The 22561-nt window shown below is 46.3% G+C and overlaps 1 protein-coding gene across 3 annotated transcripts in view; it reads right to left on the bottom strand.

The window, feature by feature from the left end:
- Nucleotides 1-273: 273 nt before the first annotated feature.
- Nucleotides 274-22561, bottom strand: part of GARNL3 (GTPase activating Rap/RanGAP domain like 3) — a 46161-nt gene continuing 23873 nt past the window's right edge. For 2 of the 3 annotated variants that reach the window (XM_026689253.2, XM_026689254.2), the window contains exons 3-29: nucleotides 21760-21834; nucleotides 21169-21268; nucleotides 19897-20015; nucleotides 19199-19263; nucleotides 19052-19115; nucleotides 18031-18057; nucleotides 17524-17599; nucleotides 15881-15979; nucleotides 15452-15555; nucleotides 15021-15129; nucleotides 14276-14321; nucleotides 13681-13787; nucleotides 12808-12923; nucleotides 12547-12651; nucleotides 12000-12074; nucleotides 11142-11253; nucleotides 10432-10530; nucleotides 10056-10169; nucleotides 9416-9591; nucleotides 8948-9106; nucleotides 8235-8301; nucleotides 7742-7849; nucleotides 7492-7610; nucleotides 6839-6974; nucleotides 6058-6258; nucleotides 5227-5341; nucleotides 1045-4484 (exon numbers count right to left, since the gene is read on the bottom strand). In XM_026689253.2, the coding sequence (XP_026545038.2) occupies nucleotides 4298-4484; nucleotides 5227-5341; nucleotides 6058-6258; nucleotides 6839-6974; nucleotides 7492-7610; nucleotides 7742-7849; nucleotides 8235-8301; nucleotides 8948-9106; nucleotides 9416-9591; nucleotides 10056-10169; nucleotides 10432-10530; nucleotides 11142-11253; nucleotides 12000-12074; nucleotides 12547-12651; nucleotides 12808-12923; nucleotides 13681-13787; nucleotides 14276-14321; nucleotides 15021-15129; nucleotides 15452-15555; nucleotides 15881-15979; nucleotides 17524-17599; nucleotides 18031-18057; nucleotides 19052-19115; nucleotides 19199-19263; nucleotides 19897-20015; nucleotides 21169-21268; nucleotides 21760-21834 (2880 nt within the window). In that variant the 3' untranslated portion in view covers nucleotides 1045-4297. Of the gene's footprint in view, nucleotides 4485-5226; nucleotides 5342-6057; nucleotides 6259-6838; nucleotides 6975-7491; nucleotides 7611-7741; nucleotides 7850-8234; nucleotides 8302-8947; nucleotides 9107-9415; nucleotides 9592-10055; nucleotides 10170-10431; nucleotides 10531-11141; nucleotides 11254-11999; nucleotides 12075-12546; nucleotides 12652-12807; nucleotides 12924-13680; nucleotides 13788-14275; nucleotides 14322-15020; nucleotides 15130-15451; nucleotides 15556-15880; nucleotides 15980-17523; nucleotides 17600-18030; nucleotides 18058-19051; nucleotides 19116-19198; nucleotides 19264-19896; nucleotides 20016-21168; nucleotides 21269-21759; nucleotides 21835-22561 lie in introns of all 3 variants that reach the window. The other variant, XM_026689255.2, reaches the window with a different exon arrangement.

Consider the following 22561-nt stretch of genomic DNA (forward strand, 5'->3'; position numbering starts at 1 on the left):
TTTTCCTCCTTTGCGTTTGGTTTCTGTGATTTCCAAAATTGCCCTTTGGGAGGGGGGGAAACAAACCCCCATACTGGATGGGTGCATTTCTACTATCATTGCAATTCAAAAGGGGGGAGAGAAAACATCACACAAATACAGCACCGTGTTTCACCATGGAAATGGTAAGGGGGAGCATTAGCGGGGGGCACTTTTTTTCATTGGGAGACTCAGCTTCAAGGCAACATTTGAATTGGGAGCATCACAAGAGGGCCTCTTTTTTGGGTGGGGGGGGGGAACATACAAAAAAAGCCGGGCAAATTTGCGGTTAGGTGCTGAGCACCAGCAATGGAGAGCCAGTTTGGAGCAGCAGGTCAGGCATCAGGCTAGAAAACCAGGAAGCTGCGAGTTCTGGGCTGCCTTAGACGCAGAGCCAACTGGGTGACTTTCTCGTGGCCCTGGGACCAAGGGGGCAGTTCTGACAGTTGGCCGAGAAAACCGCCCGGATTTCTCCCGGCAGTTTCCGGGAGTCAAGGCCGACTCAAAGGCACAAAAACAAACAAAATTGAAGACAGCAAAGACGAGTTGAAACTGTGGGGTCCTTGGGGCTTTCCGAGCTGGGTGGTTTTCTTGCAGACGTTTCGTGGCCCAGCTAGGTAATGTCAACAGTGCTTAGAAAGGGGTGGGGTTTGCACTGATGTTGTTACCTAGCTGGGTCATGAAATGTCTGCAAGAAAACCACCGAGCTTGGAGAGCCCCAAGGACCCCACAGAGCTACAAATCGACTCTTGTAGAGTCGGAACAGTTGTAAGAGTGTTTCAAAGCCCGCTGGCCCTTCCTTCGGTGTGCACCGGGACCACCTTCACCAGCCCTGCCTGGAAGACTTTGGATTGTACAATTGTGCACAAGCCCCCTCAGCAAAACGGGAACGATACGTAGGAATTATTTGGCTAACGTACAACAAGCGTCCTGCCCTTCCCACTCTCCACGAGATTTTGCAGCAGCAACAAGATTACACCCTGCTTTTCCCAAATTAAAGAAATAAAAAAATAAAAATGCTCTTTTGGAATCCAAGAGTTTACAGCAGAGAGAATGAGGGGGAGAGAAAACGATCATTTTCACCGAAGTAGAAACGCAAGTGCCTCCTCTCCAGCCAAGACACGAAGGTGTGAAAACAAAAAGGAAGAGATGCCACCTTCGAAAGAAATTCCAAAAGCCACCCAGTCTATTTCTGCTCAAATTTTGGCAGCCCTATGGAGCCTGTGCGCCATTCTCTGTCCCTCATCGCAGCTCCTTTCTCTCTGAGGGGCTGTATTCCAACTCCCATCGTCCCCAGCTGACTCCTTCGGCAAGGGGAAGGGGTGTGCGTGGTTCAGCACCACCGATTAGAAACTAGAATCGGTTTGGGACGCAATGGCCGAATTTCATTGTGCGCTGGGCCTCGACTTGCCAACTGGCTGTTTTGGGGGACCCCACCTTTGTGAGACATGGGGGGAAGGGGCCGCTGCCTGCCCAGGAAAGGAAATCTGCATCCATCAGCTGGTGGCTTGATGGATCCTTCCTTTTCCCGCTGTCTTTCTTGGAAGGTTTCCCTGCAAACCCAACCCAATCACTCTCTTCTATGGAACTCTAGAAACCCAGCAGTTCATTTCCCACCAGCCAAGGGGGCAAGGTTTTGTCTAGCCGAGGCCTTGCCTCCCTCCCGCCCCCGCCTGGGAAGAGTGGGGCAGGCGAAACAGTCCAAAGGGTTTTGTTCTATAGAACCATCCCCAGGCGAGATGGATTTAACTGCTCTGTCCGATGAGCAAAACATAAGGCAATTTAGGCGAAGGCAGAGGGGCTGGATCATGGAAACTTGGTGGGTAAAGGAGGTAGGAGATCGAAGGCGGAGTGGAGGATCCACCAGGAAGGGTTGCAAATTGGAGATTGCCACTCCCAGAGGCGGGAATCCCTTCCTAGACCTGCCTCGTTCTAATCTCAGATGTTGCCAGGAAGGAAGGAAAACAGACAACTGTTGAGACTCTAGAAAGAGTGCAGAGAAGAGCAACCAAGAGGACTAGGGGACTGGAGGATGAAACATAAGAACAGTTGCAGGAACTGGGCATGGCTAGTTTAATGAAAAGAAGGACTATTCATAGCAGTATCTCAGGGGTTGCCCCAAAGAAGAGGGAGTCAAGCTATTCTCCAAAGCACCTGAATGGAGGACAAGAAGCAACGGGTGGAAACTGACCAAGGAGAGAAGCAACCTAGGTCTCCAGAAGTTGGGAATGTTCCAACACTGGAAGTTTTTAAGAGGTTGGACAGCCCTTTGTCTGAAATGGAATAGGGTTTTCCTGCCTGAGCAGGGGGTTGGACTAGAAGACCTCCAAGACCCCTTCCAACTCCGTTATTCGGTATTCTGTTCTGTATTCAGACATTCATGGAAGCTAAGACAAAGATCTGGTTCTAAAATGAATTTTTTGGGGAGACATCCTGCCATCTTCCGTGGTCCAAAGCGAACCGAAGGGCATTGAAAGTATTGCTGGCTCTGCAGACCCCGTGAGTGGGGAGGGGGATAAATAAATTAATAAATACACATAAATAAACTAGCAGAGAGGGGTTTATTCATGCAAGGGAGGATGAATTGGGAGTCCAGTTGGTGAACCTGGCAAGGAAACGTTGGCGTTGGAGCCGAAGACAGCTGCCAGGTGCCAACCTTCCTCTCCTGGGGCTACTGACTCTTCAGACGGAGATCTGGGGGGGGGGGGTCTGAACCAAAGGTGCTTTTCCAAGAGGCAACTGGACTTTCCTGTTGGTTTTCCACCCCCACCCCCCTGAAGACGTATTGCTTCTCATCAAAATTTTGTTTAGCTGAATGGCGGGGAATGGGGGGGGGGGGGGGGGGGGGAGAAGAGACCTAGTGAAGTTTTAGGCTTGTAGTTAGACTAGAAGATTCTTCTTTGCTCTTTCTGATGCTTTTCTGTTATAGCTTCCTCTTTTTCTGCATAAAACCTCCACCCTAAAACCTAAAATGTGTTCAGTACAAGTACAAAGCTTATGGTTTAATAGAACTGCCATGTTTGTTTGTTTTTTTGTTTTGCAATGGATCAGGTTCCCCAGCAAGATTTTTTTTTTTCCTAAGTAGAAGAAACCGTTGTTAAGTGGACAGGACGTATATATATATATATATATATATATATTTGGGGTGGGAAATTAAACTGTGGGTGCTCCACCATTGGAGGATTTCAAGAAGAGATTAGGCAACCCTTTGTCTGAAATGGGATAGGACCTCCTGCTTGAGCAGGGGGCTGGACTAGAAGACCTCCAAGGTCCCTTCCAACTCTAGTTATTCTGTCACACGTTAAATGAAAGAATTCCACATTTCTTTTTGGTACGTCCGTCCCTCCCTGGATCGGACCAAAAACCTACTTCAAGAATGCACAATCGAATCGAGTGTGCCAAAGCAATCGGCTGAATAGAGATGGCTGGACCCTTCTGACCCCATCAGAAATTAGTTTTGCAATGACTCGCTGCTTCTCTGCAGCTACGTAATTAAAAACGAAGATGGAATGTAAGCCAAGACCCCGGAAGAAGCAGGACCCCCGGCCAGCTACTGTTTCAGACCAGGAAGATGGAGGCCATCCTCAGCACGGATCCAGGATCTAGCGTCAAAGGGGGAGAAATGTCAGAGAACTTCCCTTCTCCATTCTTTCCATTCCGATCTCCTAATCTGGGGACAATCTCCAACATAGCCCAGGTCATCAGCATCCTCCAGCGCCGATGGAGGAAGGGAAGGCGACTGTTGGCCATTGCCATGAAGGAAGGGGCGCTTCAGGACTTGCCCCACCCTGCAACTGTCAGCAGTCTGTTCCTCGAAATCCCCGTGCCATGTGAAAATACAGAGAGGTCGAATCAATTCACTGATTAAAACTTATCCGATCCTTCGCCCAAAGCATTTTTTTCCCAACACCACCACAAAAAAAAACAAAAAAATATTGGGTGAACACTCTCGTCACCAAATACACGCACACACACACCCACACACACACACACACACACACACCAAGCTTCTTGTTCAATCAACGGAGACAATTCAGGCCTCCAGAGCTGGCCTCTCATTCAATCGATCGATCGATAGAGACAATTCTGGCACCCGGAGTTAGATCCCTGGGTTCCCCTCTTGGATTGCACATGGTGACCACTTCTAAAATTACTGGGACTTTTGGCTGGGATGGATCCTGTTTTAACAGAGCTGTACAAAATGGGAGGTGGGGACCAATGGCAGAGAACTGAGGGTGGGCAGGGGAGTGCGTGCAAAGATGGGCCACCCCGGCTGTCTTCACTTCAAGTCAATGACACCTTCGTCAAAGGAGGCCCCGAGTTGGAAGCAAGTGCTGGGCTGGCCCTCCTCCTCCTCCTCCTCCTTCTCCTTCTCTTCCTCCTCCTCCAGTGGGACAGGGTCAACGTCAGAACCGGTAGAGACGGGAGGCTCTTCAGAAGTGCTCTCAAAGGAGGTCACAACAAACCTGGGGAGAGGAAAGGAGAAACGGGAAGATGGGTTGTAGAAAAGTGTCATCATCTTCACCGCCTGTTTCTGTTTCTCCCCCCCTCTGGGAGGAAGTGTTGAAGCGTATCGATAGCAGGGCTGCGAGATTCTGTAACAGCTTTGTTCCTTAGGCCGCCGTCCCACTTATTAACTTGCAGGATTCCCTTTCTTTTCCCCATGTATAATGTACGTATTCAAACGAACTAGACTGTGATGTTTCTCTGTGTCATCTATATGTGTGTATGTGGGTATAGGCACAAGGGTTGTCTTTTGAGAACTAAATGCAACGAAATTTCATTTTAATGTATGGTGATGAATGTATATTTAACGTGACAATAAAGATTCTATTTTATTCTGTTCTGTTCTGTTCTACTCTACTCTAAATTCATATTCTACTCTACTGTACTCTACTGTAACCTACCCTACCCTATTCTTTCTTCTTCTCTTCCCTTCCCTTCCCTTTCTTGATCTTAGAAAGGTTTTAGCCATCACAGAAATGTCAAGTCAGAATAATGGGCTTGAGATGAATGCATCTTCCAAGCTAAGAATATAGGAAAATACCTTGGACCATGAATGGAACGACTGCATTGCACCCAATGTTATCCTCCCAATGAATTTACACTTCTAGCCCTCCTCTACAGCTTCAAACCATCAGGCAATTTGGGAAACTGTGGTGAGGCTACAAGCTCAACTCTCTCTCTCTCCTGTTGGTTGCTGCTTACTTGTCGCTGCTGGAGGACCGTAGAGTTCCCTGTTTGGGGGGGTCGGATTGTTTTGATGGAAGTTTCTTCTGCTTTGGGCCACCTTCGGACTTTGAAGAAGGATCATTTAAGAGACCTGGAGAAACCAGGAAAGAAGATCCGTCAATCCTTGGGAGATGTTTCCAATGATGATGATGATGATGATGATGATAATAATAATAATAATAAACAATAATGATAGGCCTCACTGATGCCCGTCTTACGAAGAAGCTTCCCTACATCTTGAAACCAGAAAGAGAACAAGGCTCACCAGGATAGAGGTACTGAGTACCAGAGTACCAATTAGAAAGCCAAGAAAGATCCTTGACTTCCTGTTGCCTTTCTAAAAATTAAATTAGGACTGTGGTTCTGACTAAAGAGGCTGATTTAAAGAGCAACATATAAATAAAACCTTAGTAAGGCCACACCTGGAATACAAGATCCAGTTTTGGTCACATTGCCATAAAGATGTTGAGACTTTGGAAAAAGTGCAGAGAAGAGCAACTAAGATGATTCAAAGTCTAGAGACCAAAAACATACGAAGAACAGTTGCAGGATTGGGGTTTGGCCAGTGATAAGGACTAGGGGTAACATGATAGCAATATTTGAAAAGGGGGTGAACCTATTTTCCAAACCACCAGAGGACAAGAAAAAGAAGCAACAGATGGAAACTCATCAAGGGGAGAAACTTCCTGACAGTGAGGACAATTAACCAGTGGAACAGAAGTTGCCTCCAGAGGTCAGGCTCAAAGTTGGTGGCCCCTTGTCTTTTTCGTGGATACTCAGAAAATAAGGAGTTCCCGCAATCCTTACCGAGCAATTCCTTGCGGGTTCGGCTGGCAATCTCTTTGATCTCTATCCGCGACAAGGAGAGGGAAGGTGCCACCGGAAGCGGGGCCGACGTTGGGGTGGTGATGACTTTGGGCACCATGGGAGACTTGAGCGGGCGCTCGATGCTCCGGCCAACCAGATTGCTGAGGGGGATTTTGTAGATATTCCTGCACAAAGCTTCACCTGAGAGGAGGAAGAGAAGAGAGGCCGCATCCAACATGGCTCAAGACCGGAGAGTCAACCCACAGGCATATCTCAGGAGGAATGTTGATCTGTCTTGCTGTCAGGGTTCCGGCGATTGCCCAAATTAAATCATGAGCCTCGAGCCAAGCTCCAAAAGATCTATTAGGAGCAACGTGTCGGCATTGACCCATAGGAAGCCAACTCTATCACACGTAATTTATGGTCACCTGTGACACTGTTTCCCCCTTCCCCCCTGGGTGTGTCGTCAATCACATTCTCCAATGAAGGATTTTCACAGGCAGAAGATCCGGTAACCTAGGCTACAATCTTGGTAAGATAAGTGTGGAATGTACTTCTGGTTTTAATTGCCATACTTCTCCTTCAGGGTTTTTCCCCCCCTCCTACTTATGGCAACTTGAAAACAGGCATAGGAATACTTTACTAGTTGACAATCCCTCCATGAGGCAGCCCAACTTCTATGATGGTGTAAAACAGAAAGTCCAATATTTGGAATTGATGCTGGAAAGAACCAGTGCTTTAGCAATCAGCCACTTGATGGTCTTCAGCCCAATTTCCTTACCTTCTGCTGCAGAGGGGGAGAAAATGAGATTTTCTGGGACGGAAGGCGTCTGAGGGGACCCAGGGGAGCTGGTCTCCTTCGAGCTGCTGTTGGACACTTCGCTCACTGCAGTGGCGGCTCTGAAGTAGATATCTGACTGGAAGGAGAAGTGGGCGGAGTTAGCAAAGGTAGCTTCTCCTAGCCCTTGTCTAACGGGGGTCTCTCTTCTTCAGAAAGCGCTGTCATAACTGGGGCTGAGAAAAAAAGGGTCTCCAAACACCGAGCGAATGGGAGATGTCGTTATAGGTTTCTACAATAAAGGAACCTCTCGTCCACTATGCAAACAGAATAACGGCTTTCGAAGGGATCTTGGAGGTCTTCTAGACCAACCCCCTGCCGATGCAGACCTTAAACATTTTGAGGGAAGGGGTTCCAAGCCTTCAGAAAGGCTCTGCTTTAGGAGGCCTCATAACTGAGAACTGTCTTGAGTTGTACAAATGAAGCGGCTGGAAATTTAATGAAGGATTAGATTCACTCATTCAAGATGGGCTGGAGAAGCAAGAAGAGATCATTGCAGATTCCAACACCTGAGAGCTCACCCCAAACGGGGAGGCCAACCCTCCTGGGGAAAAAGAATCTGGTGTGGCAGGTCAAGTTCTGCCCTTTCTCCTTACCCTCGATGCCACCAGCTGCAAAGCTGGGACCACGGCGGTATGAACGAGGTTCCCATTCACCACCAACCGGATCTCGATGGAGTCAGTAGTGAAGGCCAAGATGTAAGGAAAGGCGCAAACTGCAGGAGACAATGGAAGAGGTCCTTAATGGAGAAGGCAACCCAGAAGGCGACAGGCGTTCCTCAAGCTCTACAGATGCGCTTCTGGACAAGGGCCCAGTGGAAAGTCACCCGCCACTTGGTTTTCTTACCGATCGCATATGGAACTTGGTTCCAGCTGAAATGGTAGTCTGAGGCCAGGGGCTGGACCAGAGCTGTGCCCCCGTTGAAGGGACACACTTTGCGGTAATAGCAAACATCTGCAACAACGATGAAAAGAAAGAAACAACGGTGGGAGAAGAGGAAGAAGAAGAGAACTGGCCGGTGGTGGGATTCGAATAATTTAACAACCGGTTATCTGCCCTAATGATCAGCTGGGTGGACATGGCCAGGGGTGGTGTGTGACAGGCAGCGCTCGGCCTCCTGAACCCCCCTGGAAGCAAAAACGGGAGGACGTGCTGCACCCTGTTGTCACCGAAGGCCTCCCGGCGCCTACCGAAACAGGGTACGCGGGGGCTCCTGGGAGGGGAGGGGAGGGGCGAGCCAGCAATTTAACAACCAGTTCAGTCAAAGAGGTGCGAACTGGTTGAATCCCACAACTGGACCTGGCCTAAAAACGAATAGCGGGAGGGAAGCGGTACTTACAATTGTAGCACAAAAGGAGGCCAGCTTCTCCATCTTCATACACATCAATAGCTGCAACAAAATTAACCTGAAATGATAATGGGCAAGGATGGTGGGCGGACTGGAGGCCAGGCTGACTCTCCTCTTCCCACTCTCCCCTCTCGCTTCCAGATGCTGCACTCTCTCTATGGAATGGACTTTCCCGATTGTTTCGTGCCCCTGCCGAAGCCGGAATCGGCCTGCGCTAATCTACCCTGCAGTTTGGAGTTTAGCCTCCAGTCCCCTAATCATCTTGGTTGCTCTTCTCTGCCCCCTTTCTAGAATCCCAACATCTGTTTTTATATCTTGGTGACCAAAACTGGATGCAAAAGCAGTAGCCCTTAGACTTATATACCGCTTCACCGTGCTCTACAGCCATCTCTAAGCGATTGACAGAGTCAGCCTCTGGCCCCCAACAATCTGGGTCTTCGTTTGACCCACCTCGGAAGGAGGGAAGGCTGAGCCAACCTGGAGCCTGGTGAGAATCGAACTGCCAAATTGCAGGCAGCCGTCAGTCAGCAGGAGGAGCCTGCAGTACTGCGCTCTAGCCACTGCGCCACCGTGGCTCAATATTGCCATTACTATTGGACTAATGAGGAAAAATACCTCAGTTTCTTCCCCCTCCAATTCTGAAGACAAGATCTTCCAATGCAAACCCTAATTCTGAACTGTGTGCCGGACTCCACTGGACCTACCCTGCTTGCGTCAACATGGTGCATTCGGTAACACTCCCCCGTGCTCTCGCTGACCAGGTCAAACTGGTGTCGGTAAGCCACGCAGATCAGGTTGTCGTTTTCGCCGGTGGGGCCATCCACCAATGTCATGACCACAGGTGGGTCAGATAAGCAGATTTCCTGCGCCAGAAAAATCAGAAGGCGGGAAAAAGGGAGTGTGAATTTTGGCAGGGACAGACAGGGAAAAAAATGCTGAATATGAAGAACAGCTCAGGATGTCCACCTAGATGGATTTCTTATTGTCTGTAACGTTCTTGGCTTTTCCAAAAGATTGAAAGAGCTCTCTCCATCTCAAGGCAGAGAAAATAGATCTGCTGAACAAAACTCTGCGCTGGTGACAGGAAAGGCATCCGGCCATTAAAGCACTGAATGAAATGCTGGCCTCACTTGTCTGCCACGGTTTCCTCTCAGCTTGGCACTCAAACCTACCCTGATGTATTGGAACTCCTCTACGGGGGATTCCGACTGGGGGGAAGCCAGGGGGGCGCCATTCAGAGTCTCCCACCGCCTGAACTTCCGGGTGACGAGAAGGAGCTTGTTTCGAATTGCGGCGATGATCCGCAGTTCGTTGCTGTGGTGAGTGTTGATGGCGTAGAGATGGCAGCCTGGAGGAGAGAAGTCAGAGGCATCAGGGAAGGCCCAAAGGGGAACCTCCCAACCATGAGAAGAAGCTGAAGACTTCCAGCTTAAGTTTTCTTTCCGTGAGACCCAGATGCTTCCTCCTCAAAACTGAACATAGAATAACAGAGTTGGAAGAGACCTTGGAGGTCTTCTAGCCCAACCCCCAATTACAGATAAAAGGTGGTCCTGTCTCTTCTTGGAAGCCTCCAGTGGTGAAGCAGCCACAACTTCTGGAGGGAAGCTGTTCTTTTGGCTGATAAATTTTCTCGTTAGTTGCTTCTCCCCTTAAGTTAATTTCCATCCATTGTTTCTCGTCTTGCTTCTCGGTGCTTTGGAAAATAGTTCACCCCCCCTTGTGGCAGCCCCTCCAACAGGCAGCCCCGTGGTTTGACCAAAACTACTAATTCAAGATCATGGTTGGATTTCTGATCAGACGGTTTCACAATACCTTTGGTTTTCTCCAACTTGTTTTCTCGGCAATCGCTTTTGCTCCTGGTCGACTTTGCTTCGATGCCTTTCCACAGGGCATTCAGCCTGAACACCACAAGCCGTGCCTCCTTCCCTAGTGGATGGAAGGGCAAACAACCACGTCAAGAGGGCTTCCTATCTCGTCACGATGGCCCCGATCTTCAGCATCGCTACCTCCTTTGCATCCCACCTTTTCATCTGCAGAAGGACAGCCGGCACAAAGTGCAACGCAAGAACCAAACCTCCTAGGTGCAGGCTAGATAATCCACTTCTCCGATTCAGCTCCGTTGCTTAGCGCTGGTCTTAGGGTGGCTGAGGAATTACTGTTCTCCCAAACAGCTCGGGGTGCTTCTTACCTTTGTCTGCTCTGGTGATTAGAAGGTCCAAGGTTTCCAGTACGTGCATCTGTTTGATCTGTAATGTTTTATCAAACACTGGGATGGGAGGCTGTCCATCTGGAAAGGGAAGGTTGCAAAGCATTGAAACCTCTGGAAGATCTGTGCGACAACAGGGTGCATGGCCTCCTCTGTGCTCTCTACGCTGGGCTGTTTCTCCTGCGGACGTTTCATTGCCCAACTAGATAATATCATCAGTGACAGAAGGGAGTGGGGTTTGCCTGTAATATGCTACCTAGTTGGGTCGTGAAACGTCTGCAAGAAAACAACCAAGTTTAGAGAGCATTTGAGCATGTTGTTTATTTGATATTATGGACAATCAAGTTAAATGTCACACACACACAAAGGAAGAAAAAAACCCATTTCATAAAGTGATTGAGTGTCTTTTGTATAGCAAAAGGTCCCTAACTTCTTTCCTTTCCTTTCTTCTTTTTTAAAAAGGCACGAAGCGGAAGGATCGATTTCTACATGAGGTTGAGGCCAAAGATTGGCCCTTCTATTTTCAGGAAATAGGCTGAAAGGAAAGCAGTTCTCTAAATGAGAATGAAAAAACTTCCCAGAAAGGTTTTTGCTGAGAGCTCTGGATGAAAGCGGAAATTCAGCTAAAATCCATTTCTTTCTCTATGAGGGGGAATGAGAAGAGGCCTGGAGCAGACACGCTCACAACTCACCGTCTAAGAGAAAGACACCAACGTCTGTTGAGACAAGCAGGGACTGTCCCCAGGAATCCGCACAAACAACTTCATGCGGGAAATTGCTGCAGAAGCATTGCGACTCCCAGGGCTGCAGAAGACGACAATTGTGGGTGGTGAGTTGATAGACAGAGAGAGAGAGAAAGAGAGAGGCAGAGAGACAGCAAGGAGATAAAACACAGAAAGAGAAAGAAAGACACAGAGAGAGAGAGAGAGAGAGAGAGGGAGAGGGAGGAGAAAGAGAGAGACAGAGAGACGGCAAGGTAGATAGAAAGAAAAAGACAGAAAGAGAGAGACAGAGAGAAAGAAAAAGAAACACAAAGAGAGAGACAGACAGACAGACAGAAAGAGAGAGGGAGAGAAAGACATAAAGAGAGGCAGAGGCAGAGAAAGTCAAAGATAAAATACAGAGAGAGAGAGAGAGAGGTGGAAAGACAAATATACGAGAAAGAAAGACAAAGAGAGGGAGAGAAAGAGAGAGTTAGAAAGAGATAAGAGAGATACAGAGAGAGAGAGAGAGAGAAAGGGCAAATTGGGAATTAAGGCAGCGTATTGCTTTAGACTTCTTCACCCTCCTGACTACTGAGGAATAACAAAAATCCACCAGTGTCCCATGTCCCCACCGCCCAAAATTCCTCAAATTGAAAACAAAAAGGGGACGCTGGTGTGTTAAGAGCAAAATCTTCACCCCGGGCAACGTTTTCACAGCAGCATTGCTTCGAACTGTACAAAGGATCCAACGGGGTCTGTACCGAAAGCAGGTCGATCCTATTTGAAGGCAACCCGTCTTCCTCCTTGCAAAGGTTCGCCCCCACCGCCCACAAATGGTTCACTCACCTCTTTTTTGCAGAGGCTGGTCGCGGCTAAAATAGTTGGGGCGTCCCCCCTCACAATGGTTTTCAGTTTGAGGGCCTTCGAAGGAAGAAAGGAATCATCATCATCATCATCATCATCATATTCTCTTAAGGTAGCCTTGCAATAAAGTAGAATTTAGCTGGTCTGGCCGTGTTTCCTGTATGGTTTTTACCCCAGGTGGTTGATATTAATCCTGTTGTTAACTCATAAAACATTCCTAGGCCTGTTTTCGAGTTGCCATAAACAGGGGGGAGGGGGATCTGAAGGAGCAGAACAGCAGTTTAAATCCGGAAGTACATTCCATGCTTATCTTACAAAAACTGTAGCTAGGCTACCAGATCTTCCGCCCGGGAAAATCCTTCATTGGAGGATGTGATTGTTGACACCCAGAGGTGGGATTTGCCGGTTCTCTGGACTACTCCACATTTCTGCTACGGGTTCTCCAGAACTGGTCAGAGCCGGCTGAATCCCACCTCTGGTCCTACCCCTGATAACAACCCACCCCACCGGCTCCCCCATAAACACCCACCTGCCCAAACCGGACAAATTCCGCCTGGCGAGCTTCTTCTTTCTTCCGGGCCGATTTGGGGGACTCGGGCAAGACGTCGCTGAAGGATCTCCTGTTCAGCATGTTCTAGAAAGAGACACAACCAACCACCACAGCCGGGCGTTGAAGAAAGGGGCTGACTCCCCTTGGAGAGGCTGGGCGCTTCCAAGATGGAGGTTTCCAACGCAGGAGGTCGGGCTGGATAACCTCAGGTTGCTCCACACCAGGCAGGGGAGAGCTTACCTTGTGCATGTCGGGCATGAGGTCCTGGTACAAGGAGCGGATTAGCATGTCGATTGTTCGTTGTCGCTTTTGAGCAAAGGTGGGAGTTTCCAAAGTGGCTTTCTCCCCATTGATCACTGCACAAGAGAGAAGGAGGCGAGCGAATAAGAGAACAAGAGAGTTGGGAGGGATCCTTGAAGGCTTTCTGGTCCAGCCTCCTACTCAGGTAGGAAAGTTCCCTGGATTTCTTTGGGTCCACCCCTCTCAGTGGAACCTATTTTGCACGTTTCGTTTGCAAAATTAGGTGAGCGGCCTTCTATTCCCCTAGAAAAAGCAGTATGTGGGGTCCTTGGTGCTTCTCTGAACTTGGTTGTTCTCATGACCCAACTAGATAACGTCATCAGGGCCAGAAGGGAATGAGTTTGCTCTCTGTTTATATACAAGTGGCAAATGAAAGTAAGCTGGGAGCAAACCCCACTCCCTTCTAGCACTGATGGCGTTACCTAGCTGGGTCATGAAACGTCTGCAAGAAAACCACCCAGCTCAGAGAGTACCTACAAATTCAACCTCAAACTACAAATACCTTCTACTTAAAGTAGTATATACACGCCAAGTGTCATAGAAAGAGAGTTAGCTGGAGCTCTCCTTGAAAAACAGCCCTTCAAATACATTCCTGCTGCCTCCACTGAATCCTACAAGATTAGGAATGATGAATATGTACATATATTTCGCACAGCCAAATATTTCCTGCAAGGATTTCCTTCTTCCCTGACAATCAACTTGCTAAGGTGCCGGATGGATGAATGCCTGGCTTTGGGTAGGCCAATTTCAGGGAAGGATCTTGAGGCCAAGATTAAGCTGAAGACGGCAAAGGAGGAACATTTTAATATTTACATTTGACCAGAAGGAAATCCCTGAATTCCTGGTGGTCGGTGAACACCGGCGGGGAAGGAAGCGGAGGCCCAAAGAGAGGAACACTTTCTTCTGAAAAAATTTTCAGCCTACAGAGGAGGGAGAGACAGGAAGGAGAGAAAGGGAGAACGACAGTCTGATGATTTGGGACTTGGAATTATTCCCCAATAAATCCGTATTTGCCACCCTATTAAAAAAAACAGTCAACATTTCATGCTGCTCTGAGAGTCATACATGTGAGGAACAGCCGCCGTCACTTTTTGAGCCCCGTTGTGTCGTCAGATGGTCACTAAAAGAGGGTCTATAACTGTCTGGTTCAGCTCTGCCTTCCCTCCCCCCAGTGGCTGGAATGCAGAACTGCAGGCTAATTCTGCTGACTGCCAGCAGTTCAATCCTGACCAGCTCAAGATCGACTCAGCCTCCCCTCCTTCCGAGGTCGGTAAAATGAGGACCCAGATGGTTGGGGGCAAGAAGCTGACTCTATAAACTGCTTAGACAGGGCTGTAAAGCACCATGAAGTGCTATATAAAGTCTAAGTGCTATAGGAAGGAGTAGTTGGACCAGAGTTAGCACCTACCTGTAGCTATCGCTTTGTTTATTATATCGCACTAAGGCAAAAATATCTGCAGGGTTAGTTAAGGATACCAATTTCCAGTCATTAAGCCAGGGGATTATATTTTGGAACCGCTCTCCTCCCCAAAGGTCAGCAAATTTTGGCTGAAATTAAAGATCCAATTCAGCAAGGCACTGAAATTTTTAACACGGGTATCAAACTACGCTCCAATGGCACCCAAGCTGATGATGATTACAAATGTAAAAACACGAGATAGCCAGGGTGTAGCTGCCTCAGTCCCGGTAAGTCCCCAAATGTACAACAAAACCTATTTGGCAGTCATTTAACTCATTACAGCTTCCATGTTCAGAACCCCGCTTGAGAGCCGTTTGAATTCCAATTATAGTGTGTTTCAAAACGTGTGTTGGTGTTCCACGCATGATACCAAGGAAGGAGATGCAGGAGATGACCAGGCTGAGCCCAAAGGAGGGGTTAAGCTTGTCATAAGTCACGAGTCCCTGTGCGCCCACAAGAGATCTAAGTCCAGCCTGCCTTGAATTCCTTTCTTATCATTTCTTTTGACGGTTAGTTGGTCAGATTCTTGTAGGGAGGTTAGGCTTACGATAAATCTTTGCACTCATTTGAACTGCCTGAATCTCCTGATTTCTCCAGCGTTTGACCATTAAACCATGGAGGGAAAGTTTAAAACTGAACCTGTTCTAAAGGACAAAACAGCAGACATGAGTAGCGAGTAGCGAGGGAAAGATACGTGTAAAGTGAGACCGGATCATGGATGGTTTGAAAGCAGGTGAAGTTTCTTCTCCTTCCTGGAACACGATGGTGACAATGTCATTTCCGATGTGCCTCTTCCTTTCTACCTGCAAAAGGAGAATCCAATAGATCTCAGCATTGGATTCCCTCCCAGTGATGCTCTCGGTTTTCACTTCCTGCGCTTCCCACCTAATATGGAAAGATAGCTTCGTAATGGTATACATTAAATGGACCAGAAGGCAAAAATCTCCCTTTCCTTGCCTTAGCTCAAGATTATTTAACCAATTGAGCTGTTCTTCACTGCACTTGGCCTTGCCAACCCCTGTTGCCGTAATGATGTCGGATATTGCCGAAACGCGGTTCAATGCTCCGCCCTTCCCTTCCCGGTGATTGCGGTTTGCAAACCAACCAACACGGAAAACCACACACTTGCTGTTTGTTCTCCTTTGAGTATGGAAGCATGGTGGAGACGTGGAACATGATCTCATGCCCTTGGTAGACGGTGTAGATGGAAGAAATCCCTGTTGTGTCATCTGCCAATAAAAAAAAATAAAAAATGGCAGAAAAATAACATTTTGGGTGGGTTGATTTTTCGAGGATTTTTTGAAGCTAGCCACTTTTAAGAGATGTGGACTTCAGTTCCCAGGATTCTGCAGTGTTTGAAAGGTAATGAAAGCTCAACTCAATGTCATCATTTGAAGTTGATTTGCACTGGTCCCTCTCTCTCTTTATCCTGCCTCTGTTGGGCTTTTGGAATAGAGTCCTCCAAAGGCCTCCCTCCCCCACTACAAAATAGTGTGCCCCTCCCCCCACCACACTTCTCTGAGTAGAAGCACAGAATACCAAGCGTCCACTTACTTTTGGTGTCCAATCCTCCTCGGTAGCCGGTCCAGCCCTTGAGGGTGACCATGTCCCCCAAGAGGCTCAACAACCTCTGGAAAGTTTCACTCCCAGTTTCTACATATTGGAAAGAAATGAGGAGGAGGGAGAGAGAGAGAGAGAGAGATTAACAGAGTTGGAAGGGACCTTTCAGGTCATCTAGTCCAAACCGCCCCACCCAAGCAAGAGACCATACACCCTCCCCAACAAATGGTGTTGGATTACTGAGAAGGCCAAAAGATAGATTTGATTGCCAACAAAAAAAAAAAAAGGATACAACAATCTCAGGTTATGATGAAAGGACATATGGCAAAAGAGCCAAGTGGTTAAAGCAAGCACTGTCACACAAAAAAGAGAGGAAAACTTGAACTGGTGGATACTAACGGTTCCAGACCTGCAGAGGGCAGAAGACGGATTTAAAAGCAATTAGCAGCATCCATCCAAAAGCCGGGCTAAATTCTCTTCCTGGAAACACGGAGGATTATTCGGTGACAAGAACAAAGGAAAGAGTGTTGGGACGGGATGAGGAAGCCAAGCAAATGAAGGTTTATTTTGTTATCCCTCTGGCGACGGAGCACACAAACATGTCAAGCTGGCTTTGCAAACATAACCACAGCGTTAAGAGTTGCCAGAGCTTTTAGTCATATAAACACAGAAATGTCCCAAAAGCACATTCTGAAATATCTCTAGCTGCTGTTGGGAGACATGGAGGAGAAAACAAATTGTGAAATGCAGGCAAACATTTTAGCAGAAGACGGAAATGTACCAGCAGCTGATGGGGAGATTTTTTTTTTTTTTAAAAAATGCAATTTGCAAGAAAATCAATGTTCCCAAGAAGCTGCAAGATAATTTATTTTTTGCTGCTGGCAAAAGCAGATCCGCATCAAACAAAAAAGCTTGTAGGAACTTCGTCTTATTTCATTGGGGGAGGTCAGGGTGGGGAGGGGAAAGGCAAGTCAAATAGGCAAGATCGGGCCCAGTGTCATTGTGGTATCATCAGTGTTTCCCCTGGCGGAATAACGTAAGGAAAAAATAAAGATGGATCAAGAAAGATCGGTGGCAATGGACAGCACAACTCATTGGTCAACAATGGTGAACATGAAGCCACTATGGACAGGCTTTGCTTACAGTAGCCAGAATATCAAAGAACGAGAAGAAAACGTCACTTTAGTTACTTTGCAGGCCTGGGAAAGTGTGTCTGTTTCCCCGCCAGGCAGCTAGCCACACCTGATCTAAGACCAGTCATTTCACCCTGGTGTTCTCCACAAACTCTTTTCCATTATTTTTTAGCCAGCAAAGGGCACTAACAACCCTAAACTCAGCACCAACTGTTCTACTAAGAGTTGATGTCTCCATTGCTCAGTGAAAACAGAGGTATAGGAGACGAGTAGGCAGAGCTGGAAGGCGGAGTTAAATGTGTCATCAGTTTGGAATCATTGCGTTGCCACAAAAGACCCAAGTCTAGCCCTCCTGTGAATCCTGTTGACTGTTATCTAGTGCCAATTTAGCTTTGACCGTTAGTTGACCAGATTCTTGGATATAGACAGGATGTGCTTTGAACTCAACTAAGGCGCCTGGTTCTTTGCGCCCAGCAAGAGGGAGTGAACCAATCGCACACTTACCGTTGCTAAACATTTCATCATCCGTTAGCTGTCCATCTTTGGCATAAAGAATTCCAAACTTGAAATTGACAGAGCCCTGTGAGACAGAGAACAAGATTACATCGAAGTTTCCATTACAGGTAGTTCTTTACTTATAACAATTGAGCCCAAAATTTATGTTGCTAAATGAGACAGTTGTTAAGTGAGTTTTGCCCCATTTACTGCTGTTTAAAAGGGGATAGTTGTATTAATGTATTAAAATATAGACACGCTTGAATATTTGCATTAAATAAGTACATATGGAATTATAACTATTTACTGTTAAAATGATATACTATTTTTCCTTTTTTCCCCCTTTGTTGTATTTTTTTCACTTCTTTAAAAAAAAGCACTTCCCGTGTGTTTTCCCCTCTTTTCTCTGACAACATATTCATGTTTATCATAATTATCTTGGTGGTTTCCCCCCGTTTTTTGGTCATTATTTTAAAAGCAATAAAAATAAATTTTAAAAATTGGCCTTCAGATTACCTCTTGCTCTTCTAGGACTAATAAATCCTGGATAACCGAGAGAGAGGGAGAGAGAGAAAAGAGAAATATTTTTTTAATATTCCTTTATTTTGGGATGTTTGTATACAGTTTATCTACAGTATCTCTGAGCTTGGTTGTTTGCTTGCAGAGGTTTCATTGCCCGACCAGGTATCATCAGCGCTAGAAGGGAAATGGGGTTGTTTATATACAATAGCTTGCCCTAGCAGCGTTAGCAGGGGTGTAGTTTCCTCCTTATTGATTTGATTTGTCTTTTGATGTGTCAATTCTTATTGGCTGTTTTTTTTTTAATGGCTTCTATACTTTATTACTTGGGATTGCTCTGATCTGGTTTTAGCCATTGTTAATCATCCAAAGTCACGTATTTGAGATGGACAGCCATGTAAATGCCATAAAGAAACAGAATATACAGTCTAATTCCCTGGAATGTTGAGATCTTCACCCCTCCCTCATAAGAAACAACAGACCTATTTATTTAGAACTTTTTTAAAAATAAAAATAAACTGCCCACTAGTTCAAAGCAGTTTGGGTGGTTTATGGTTAAATCTGTATTTATTACTGTACCTTCTTTATTTATTTCAGGGCTCTCCAAACTTAGCAACTTTAAGACTTGTGGATCTTCTACTCCCAGAATTCCCCAGCTAGCATGAAGAATTCTGGGAATTCAAGTCCACAAGTCTTAAAGGTGCCCAGTTTGAAAACACCTAGTTTCTTCCCTCATTCATCATTATGATTTCATTACTTCGATAATGTTATGTTTCCATTTCTTTTCATTCCTCCCTTTTAACTGTGTGGTTTTTTTTCCGGGGGTTGGACTAGATGATTTACAAGGTCCCTTCTGACTCTGTTAATCTAATCTAATTATTTGACACTGTGATAAGTGAGCAATAAACAGACGTTACTTAAACCTTGCCTTGCCAGTGCGACTTGGCTCAAAAACTGTTACGTAGAATAGCCCCTCTTTGACATTTAACAAATTGAATGAATGAATAAATGAAGATACCTTTTGAATTTCCGGGTGAAAGATCTCCCGAGGCCCTTTCTCAAATTTGTCAAGATTCATGGCACTGTAAAGCAAGCAAGGAAGGGAGACCTCAGATCCTCGTGCAAAACAACTGGGGAAGGCAGGGGGTGGGTGGTTCTTCCTTACCTTAAAATGGATTTTACAGACAAGGTTTTCGTCGGGCTATAAGGGAGGCAAATTTTCTGGGTACCCTGTAAGAGAATTGTGTTAACACAGAGGTCTGTCAGATATCAGGTGGACTTGAGAATTGTTATTTTTTTAACAGTTTATTTATATATTTTCATATCTCCCTATATAAACGTGAAATGCCCCTCACGCATCATCACAAAATATCCAGAACCGTAAAGCCTACAATCTTGAAATTTGGCACATATGTTCCTCTTGGCTTCTAGGGGCTCACTAAGAAAGGATTATTTTTCTAAATGACCATCGGAACATTTAGAGTATTTCCTATATTATTATTATTATTATTAACACGCTCTGATGCCAAGGAGTTCTGCTCCCCCTCCACACCGGAAAAGAAATCCATTCCAAATGCAAAACACAAGCAGAGGAGAGTTTCACTTTCAGTTTCACAGCACCAAGCAGCTTTAGTACAAAACAGTTGAGCTAAGCCACGCCCAGGCTCCTTGCTGTCTCCTTCTGGCTCACACAGCAAATACTGTTTCAATTTCCAAAAAGCCCTCAACTCTCTCACACACTGACAGGATGCTAGCTTGATGAATAGCGATGGATGCTGGTAGGCAGAGGCAAAAAAAAAGTTTTTGTCTTATTTTCCTCCCCCAAAAACGAAGCCCGATCACATAGTTTCATCTGCCGCTTACTGTTTTCCTCCAGAGGATCGCTCGGTATTGAGGGACACGCTGATTGTTTTGGTCAGAGAGCACAACGGATAAGAAAAAGGGGTTCTTCTCCGCATCCATGCCGACATAGTTCTGGTGAACTGGGAAGGAAAAACAAAAAAACACATTTGGAATTGGTGATTCCCTCCCCCCTCATAACACACAATTTATTTTGGGGGCTAAAAGAGCGACACCCAAAGACTCAATCATCCAGCCCCAAGGTTCACTAAAACTTGAATCCTGGACACTTGGGCCAAACTTTGTTCAACTTTGTCCAAGCCACTTCATCAGCCAGAGGGAAATGAGTGAGGCAGAGAGATCGTAGCAATGGACCACCTCTTGCTATTGAGTTTTGCAGCAATAGATCAGCACCAGAAGAACAAACACAGAGGGCTGATGCTTCATTTAACATATATATAAACATAAGTAGATTTTACAAACCAGTTGTAGATTTCTCCAACATGGAGCAAACTCAGACAGAAACACGTTGCAAGTTCAGAGCAAAGCCCCAGTCTTCAGCAAGCAGGCAGACTAGTTTCATCTTCAATAGACAGACTCAGAGCTCAGCAGAGGCTGCAGAGCTTAACACAGAAGCCTTGGCTACTTCTAGTTTCAGTTTCCAGCCTTGGCTACTTCTAGTTTCAGTTTCCAGCCTTGGCTACTTCTAGTTTCAGTTTCCAAAAACAGTCCTCATTGGCTGACCTTGTTACCAAGCTCTATTCCAGTTCATGAATATACTCTGACACTTCCCATACCAACTTCAGGGGTTTCTCCCCCCCACCCCAAAAATGGCTTGCAACACATGTTGAAGAAATAAGCTGGAGGCCAGGACAAAGAGAGATGGGGAAAAATAATAATAATGAGACTCTCTTCCTTTGATTTTCATTTCAGTGAAAATTAAATAATGCAATAGAATAGAATAGAATAGAATAGAATAGAATAGAATAGAAAATGGAATGGAATGGAATGGAATAGAATGATATACTGCTTCACAGAGCTTTTACAGCCCTCTCTATGCAGTTTACAGAGTCAGCCAATTGCCCCCAACAATCGGGCTCCTCCTTGTACCAATCTCGGAAAGACAGAATGCGGAGTCAACCTTGAGCCCCCTCAAGAATCGAACTCCTGGCAGTGGAATGCAGAATTAGCCTGCCACGCTGCACCCTAACCACTGCGCCACCATTCCTTTCATTCAGCCCTGCTTCTAAACCACCGACGTGTCATGCGTGCCCACACCCCATAAAGCATCACTACCTTTTCCTAGAAAATACTTGAAGTACCATCTGGTGTGATAGCCCGGGTTCTCCAAGTGGACATCCGTTCTGTGCCACGTCCCGGGAGTGTAATCGGCGTTCTGAAATAGAAAAGAGGAACTGGGAAGGACTCTCCCACAGAGCGAGACCAACTGGGACCAAGAAACAATGGATGGAAACTGATCCAGGAGAGAAGCAACCTGGAATTAAGGAGGAATTTCCTAACAGGGAGGACAATTAGCCAGTGGAACTCCTTGCCTCCAGAAGTTGCGAAAGGCTCCAACACTAAAGGTTTTTAAGAAGAGCCTGGACAGCCACTTGTCTAAAGTGGTATAGGATCTCCTGCTTGAGCAGGGGTTGGACTAGAGGACCTCCAAAGTCCCTTCCAGCTCTATTCTATTCTAAACACCCTGTTGAGCCTGCAACCTGGAGATTCGAGTCCCCACCCAAATGCAAGTCTCGTTTGGAAGATGGCCACCTGGGAGACCCTAGAGGGACAGTGAGAAGAAGCATGGTGTCTTCTCCCTCACCTGCCCGCCCTGCTAGACACAAAGCCAACACTCTTCATCAGTGGAGGAAGGTTTCCACTCACCTCATCAACCGAGCCATTTTCCACTCGGAACCGGCCAGCCCTTTGAATGGCTCCATCAGCATCGCTGGAGATAAGCTGCACAGCAAAGAGGAAATGCATGTTAGCGTGATCCGTCTCGTCCAAGGTCCAGTTCTTTAGCTACTTCCCACCAAAAACGCCAATTGACAACCATCCTGGAGGGAGGAGAGGGAAGCTAGATGGGTTCTAAACCGTTTTGGACGCTTTTCCAAAAGGCAACTGGACTTTTCTTGTTTTTTTTTCCCTTTTTTTCTTTTGTTTATAAATAAATAAGTAGATAGATAAACAAACAAATAAATAAATCAGAATCAATAAAAACCCCTATGGCAAGAAAGGTGGCCAATAAATTTTATAGATAAGTAAGTAAATAGGTAAATAAGTAAATCAGAATCAGAATAAATAAAAAAACCCTATGGTAAGATAGGGGGTCAATAAAAATGTATAAATAAATAAATAGAAACAAAAATAAGAGTAAAAATAAATAAAAATAAAGATCCCTATGGTAAGATGATTCTCCCTATTCTCTGGTTGATTGAGAGGTGGTGCAACTCGGGAGAAAAATGGGTGGAAGAGTGGCTGCACCAAAACCTTTGAGCAAAAGGGACCGGATACAATATAATTTTATATTGTATCCGGTCCCTTTATGACGTGGAAGCGAAAGGTTGCATACCACACAACTGTTTTGGAATAGGCCGGCATTATTCACAAGACCTCTGTGTTTTGCTGAGTGAAGAGCAACACTGCTTGTGCCAATAAGAGCTCTTTATTCAGCACCTAGGACAGC

The sequence above is a fragment of the Notechis scutatus genome, chromosome 15 (assembly GCF_049901735.1).
Source record: "Notechis scutatus isolate UNSWTSFEM ecotype Mainland chromosome 15, rNotScu1.2, whole genome shotgun sequence".
NCBI lineage: Eukaryota > Metazoa > Chordata > Lepidosauria > Squamata > Elapidae > Notechis > Notechis scutatus.